Genomic DNA, 5,491 nt, shown 5'->3' with positions numbered 1-5,491 from the left:
TAGATTAACAGAAATTCTTCCGCTCATGAAAATAAACTGAGCCAATTTTAGTGTCAGCACAAGCTCAAGTGTTAATCCGTTTCACAATTTTCAAAAGAGATTTGATTGTGTTAGAAAAGAAACATTTAAGCGACTTGAAATGGCATTTGCTTCCCTTTAGATTCTGAGTCGTTTCACATGTCTCATTGGTTTTAGTCCGATATTTTCATTCGTTATGGGGAATTTCTTCCATTGCCTGTGGTTGCGGATGAATAAGTGTGTTCCCTCATAAATTAAACTGAAATAGGATAGTTGACACAATTTGAAAATGTAAATTTTTTTTTGCTTAAAGATTTTTATTTTAAAACATAGGAAAGTTGTATATTTTTAGAAATTGTAGCTCTTCATCATTTCCTGTATGTTGTTCAGAAGTTGTAATCAACTTTAAGATCAGATTAAATATGATAGCTTGTAATAGCATTTTCTGTGCTGGTTTTAGGGGAAAATCTGAAAATGTGTTTAGATATGCTAAATGCATTAAGTATTAGACATTTTTAATGAAAGAGATGGCGACAAAGAGGCAAAACTTACGGATTGCAGCTTTAACGTGATATCAATATTTAATTTCATAAATATCAAAGTTATTGTGATGCCTCTATTAGAAATATTAGCGTTATATTTGCCATTGGTCGCCCTCTGTCAGTATTGGCATCCAGCCATTAAAAAAATCAAGACATTTGTGGTGATTTTTTTCTGATCCCTTATTTTTTAGTCACATATTTCTTACTTAAACAAGCTGTTGTAGCACTCTGCCTGAACGTACTACACAAATAGACCACAATTAGCGTCATTCTGAACTCTTGTTTTATGTGTAGCTGTGGACACCTGTACCACTGCCAGTGTCTTCAGCGTAAAGAGGTGGGTGTTTTGAGCGAGAGGCAGTACTCATGGAGCTGCTACAAATGCACATCCAACCAGGGCACACGGCCAGCGGACAGACCCAGCGCAGAGAGCTCTCGATCATGCTCTACTTCTCTGGCACAGGTCAGTCAGGCAGTCACATTTCACAATCAGTGTGTTCACCCAAATATGAAAATTCTGGCATATTGTATTCACCTCAGTATGCTTCTAAAGAATGTTATTTTTTCTATGGACCACAATAAGAATTCTTAAAGGGGTCATATGATGCTTTTTTAAAGATCATTATTTTGTGTATTTGGTGTATGTATATGTTGACATGCTTTAATGTTCAAAAAACACATTATTTTTCAAATACTGTGGTGACTGACTGCCACACATACTCTTCAGAACATTAGATTCATCCGCACTGGAGCCGCGCCGACTCACAGCCCACGCAAGCTAGATAATTCCGCACACTGCTGCAATTCCAGGTTTTCAAACAGAGATGGCGACAAAGAGGCAAAACTTACGGATTGCAGCTTTAACGTGATATCAATATTTAATTTCATAAATATCAAAGTTATTGTGATGCCTCTATTAGAAATATTAGCGTTATATTTGCCATTGGTCGCCCTCTGTCAGTATTGGCATCCAGCCATTAAAAAAATCAAGACATTTGTGGTGATTTTTTTCTGATCCCTTATTTTTTAGTCACATATTTCTTACTTAAACAAGCTGTTGTAGCACTCTGCCTGAACGTACTACACAAATAGACCACAATTAGCGTCATTCTGAACTCTTGTTTTATGTGTAGCTGTGGACACCTGTACCACTGCCAGTGTCTTCAGCGTAAAGAGGTGGGTGTTTTGAGCGAGAGGCAGTACTCATGGAGCTGCTACAAATGCACATCCAACCAGGGCACACGGCCAGCGGACAGACCCAGCGCAGAGAGCTCTCGATCATGCTCTACTTCTCTGGCACAGGTCAGTCAGGCAGTCACATTTCACAATCAGTGTGTTCACCCAAATATGAAAATTCTGGCATATTGTATTCACCTCAGTATGCTTCTAAAGAATGTTATTTTTTCTATGGACCACAATAAGAATTCTTAAAGGGGTCATATGATGCTTTTTTAAAGATCATTATTTTTGCAACTTCAGGGATCTTATCTATGCACAATCAGCTTGTAACACTCCAAAGAGAAAGGAAAACTTGAAATCGCATCATATGACCCCTTTAAAGAATTGTCATATTGCTTACAATTTCATACTGCCCATGTCAGTCAAGCTCCAAAATGGATGAAAAAAACACCTTGAAGGTGGAAAGTAGTCCATATCACTTTTGCCCAATATTTCAAATCTGAATGTATTCCATCTAAAGCTATGACAGATTTGTGTGTGGAAGAGACAATAATGCACTGAAATGTTACCGAACATCTTCCACAAAGAGCATCAGTCATATTGACTACTTTTTATTCTTAGCTGCTTTTGATCATTTTTGATCTATGAACTGTTGTATAGAGAAAAACATAAAAGTATATGAGCTTGAAAAAACATGATGGTGAGTAAATAATGACTGAGAAAAATTATTATTTTGGGTAAACAAATACTTTAACACTTCATTTAATCTGTTTTTCATTTGAACTGTTTCTTCGTGTCTTTTGTCTGTCCATCAGTGTGTCTCTCAGTCTATCATGCGCTCATCGTAGTTGTATCAGCCCAGAACAACTTTTCTTTAAGGGACTTTTTTAGTTCGATCATGGTTCTATTCGTCATTGTATCTCTCTCATACACTCTTTGGGACTACAGAGAGTTCACATTAAAGGTGATATGACTTTTAAGTACTATTATATGCATACAGCCAGGGTATATGTATTATCCACGCAAATTGGATCTCTGTTATGGGGCAGTGGTGTGTATGTAAATGGCATGCAAATGGATTTCTCAGCATGCACCTGTATTAGTCGTAACCATAGGAGGCTGATGGCTGCAGGCACAAAAGAGAGCCATGCTAGTATCCCTAATCACAGAGGTGTTGCCACAGTGATTCTTTTGGAAGTAAAGAAAAAATTATTCCCAGCCCGTGTGATTAGAATATTTGTTCAATTGCAAAAACAAAGCAAAGCTGCCTTTACCTTAAACGCATGGCCCATAATTCCTGCTGATTGAATCTGCACTGCAGCTTAACAAAAGAATGTTATATTTCTGTAAGTTAGTGATGTACTGTAAATGAAATAATAAAAGTAAGCTGAAAGTGCCGGATTAATGGGTCAGTGATGTGATAATCTAATAATTTATAAAAAAATGCAGGCAACTGCAATTCATACATACAGTGATTAAATAAACCCCTGTGTTTCAGTTGTTTTGGTTGGTCGTTGCTCCTGTATGTGTGTTCCAAGTTGTTTCTCTCATGGCTTGTGTGGATTGCTCCTGATTTATTTGTGTGGGTTATATTCTTGTTCCAGGATTGGATTATATATATATTTGTGTTTTTTCAAATAAGCTTACTTGTGCTCGCATTTGGATTCTAACTCCATCTCGTTCCGGCTCACTCGTTACAGAATATGAATATGGTCTTAAATTATATTTTTGTGTGAACTATCTCTTTAAAGATAACATATGTGGCAATATAACTCTTGATATAGGATGATACTGTATATGTTATATTAACATTTCTGTATGCGAGTAATTAAAAGAATAACATTTTAAGTAGATTAATTATTTTTTCTTAGAAAAATCTATACTTTTAGCAAAAGCTTCGCTGCTGCTTAATATTTTAAAACCGTTTGTCTGGAAGATCAAAGTCATGTGGTGTGACCAACATGCAGAAGTATAAAACACATTTTAAAAAAATGCAAATGATATCGTAGAGAGGACCGCTACAGACCCTCATGACAGATAATTTCACCTTTTTATGACCAGATGAAGGTTGTTTAGGTAGTTGGGAAATTATTATGACAGAACTGTATTCGAGTCTGTCTGACTGTATCACTGCACTGCTTTTGTCATAATCTGTCAATCACATTTTTTTATATTTAAAGAATTTGCCACTGTTGATTCAAACGCGAGTTTTGGGCAGTGTAGAGTAGGGCTCATTTTGTCATTTCTCCGATAGGGGAGAAACAATAATGTACAGTATGTGGAAAATAATGTGTTTTTTTAACCTTAAACCACATAAACACATTTCATTACACCAAATACACAAAATAATGTTCTTTTTAGCAACATCATTTGACCCCTTTAACCCGTCACCTCGTGTGTTTCAGACCAAAGTGATGTCTGCTCATCATGGGATTGTGGCAGAGGCTCATGGGAGAAAGGTAAGTGAGTGGAATTACATTCTACAACTACACTGGGTTTGATTAGTTTCAGATTATTAAATCTTACGTCAGCTGTAAGAAATGCTGTGTTTTAAATAGTTTTAGATTTGTATTGTCAATTGATTTGGCAACAAACTTAATTGCAGTTTAGATTTCAGATTTTAGATTCAGTTTTTAATTGGTATTAGACCTTTACAATAAACTGTTTTAATATTGCATTGCATTTTCACTTTTCTATAACTGACTAAATCCAGCACTTTTAGAGGTGCATCATTGCTCTACTTCAGCTCGACGGAGAATCATAGCTCTCTTCCACTCTGCCTTTTGTGTGTTTATTCATCCATGAAACGTAAATGGCTTTTTCCCTGCTGGTTCAAAGCAAATTAGCTTGCTTATGATTGCATTACACTCTCTCCCTACTTTCATGCATTTGTTTACTGGCAGGAATGGAGTGATGAAACATTCCTGCCTTGTCTGTCTGTCTCTTTCTTTCTTACTTTCTGCCTCTCTCATCTACATTTCTGTCTCTCGTTTCTCGCTCTTTTGGAGACATTCTCTCTCTCTCTCTCTTCATTGAGCATTCATTGCTTGTCGGTCAAGAGACTTGGCGTTTTATACAATGTGACAGTGAGCCTTAAAGACAAGACAGGAAGTGACATGAACCTTTTGAGCTATTCACTCTTCTCCAGCATCCCTTCGTCCTCTCTCTCCTTCAATAAACCCTCAGCCATTAGCATCACTAAGCACTGTGTTATCTGTAACAGGCAAAATTCAGCACTTTTCTTCACATCCAAGTTTTCAGGAACCTGCTAACTCGCAGAATTATACCTGTGGAGACTTTTGCTTTAATTAACACTTAATGCTTCAGAACTCCTGCATGCTAATGATAACAAGGCTGACAGGAGGACGACACACAGTGTTTTTTTTTCTTATTTTCTCTCTCCTTTTTATCTTTGAATGCAGTGCTCTTGCAGCAGAAACTGCTTTTAACATGCAAAGATAAAGATTTAAATTCAAGTTTTTTTTTCAATTCAAGTTTATTTGTATAGCTCTTTTCACGATACAAATCGTTGCAAAGCAACTTTACAGAAAATTAAGTTTCTACAATATATTTAGTAGTAGCTTATCAGTGGTGACTGTCAGTAAATGTACATATGGCAGAAATGTATGGAAAAATCAATTAAAGACGTAATCAAACAGAAGATGAACACTATTAACAGCAATTATAAAATAAAATGATAAAAATGCTAATTTTAGAAGAAAATTTCAGATGGCACTTAAGAGGCTTTTGCA

At 36.2% G+C, this 5,491-nt stretch overlaps 1 protein-coding gene across 1 annotated transcript in view; it reads left to right on the top strand.

The window, feature by feature from the left end:
- Window positions 1-854: 854 nt before the first annotated feature.
- Window positions 855-5,491, top strand: part of LOC107732700 (vacuolar protein sorting-associated protein 8 homolog) — a gene marked incomplete at its 5' end in the record, with an annotated part of 37,455 nt that continues 32,818 nt past the window's right edge. The window contains 3 exons of the mRNA XM_016544112.1: window positions 855-1,023; window positions 1,653-1,862; window positions 4,145-4,198. Of these exons, the coding sequence (XP_016399598.1) occupies window positions 855-1,023; window positions 1,653-1,862; window positions 4,145-4,198 (433 nt within the window). The remainder of the gene's footprint in view (window positions 1,024-1,652; window positions 1,863-4,144; window positions 4,199-5,491) is intronic.

Source organism: Sinocyclocheilus rhinocerous, unplaced genomic scaffold, assembly GCF_001515625.1.
Source record: "Sinocyclocheilus rhinocerous isolate Xijiao unplaced genomic scaffold, SAMN03320098_v1.1 scaffold971, whole genome shotgun sequence".
Classification (NCBI taxonomy): Eukaryota; Metazoa; Chordata; class Actinopteri; order Cypriniformes; family Cyprinidae; genus Sinocyclocheilus; species Sinocyclocheilus rhinocerous.
This window is presented reverse-complemented; position numbering and strand designations above follow the sequence as displayed.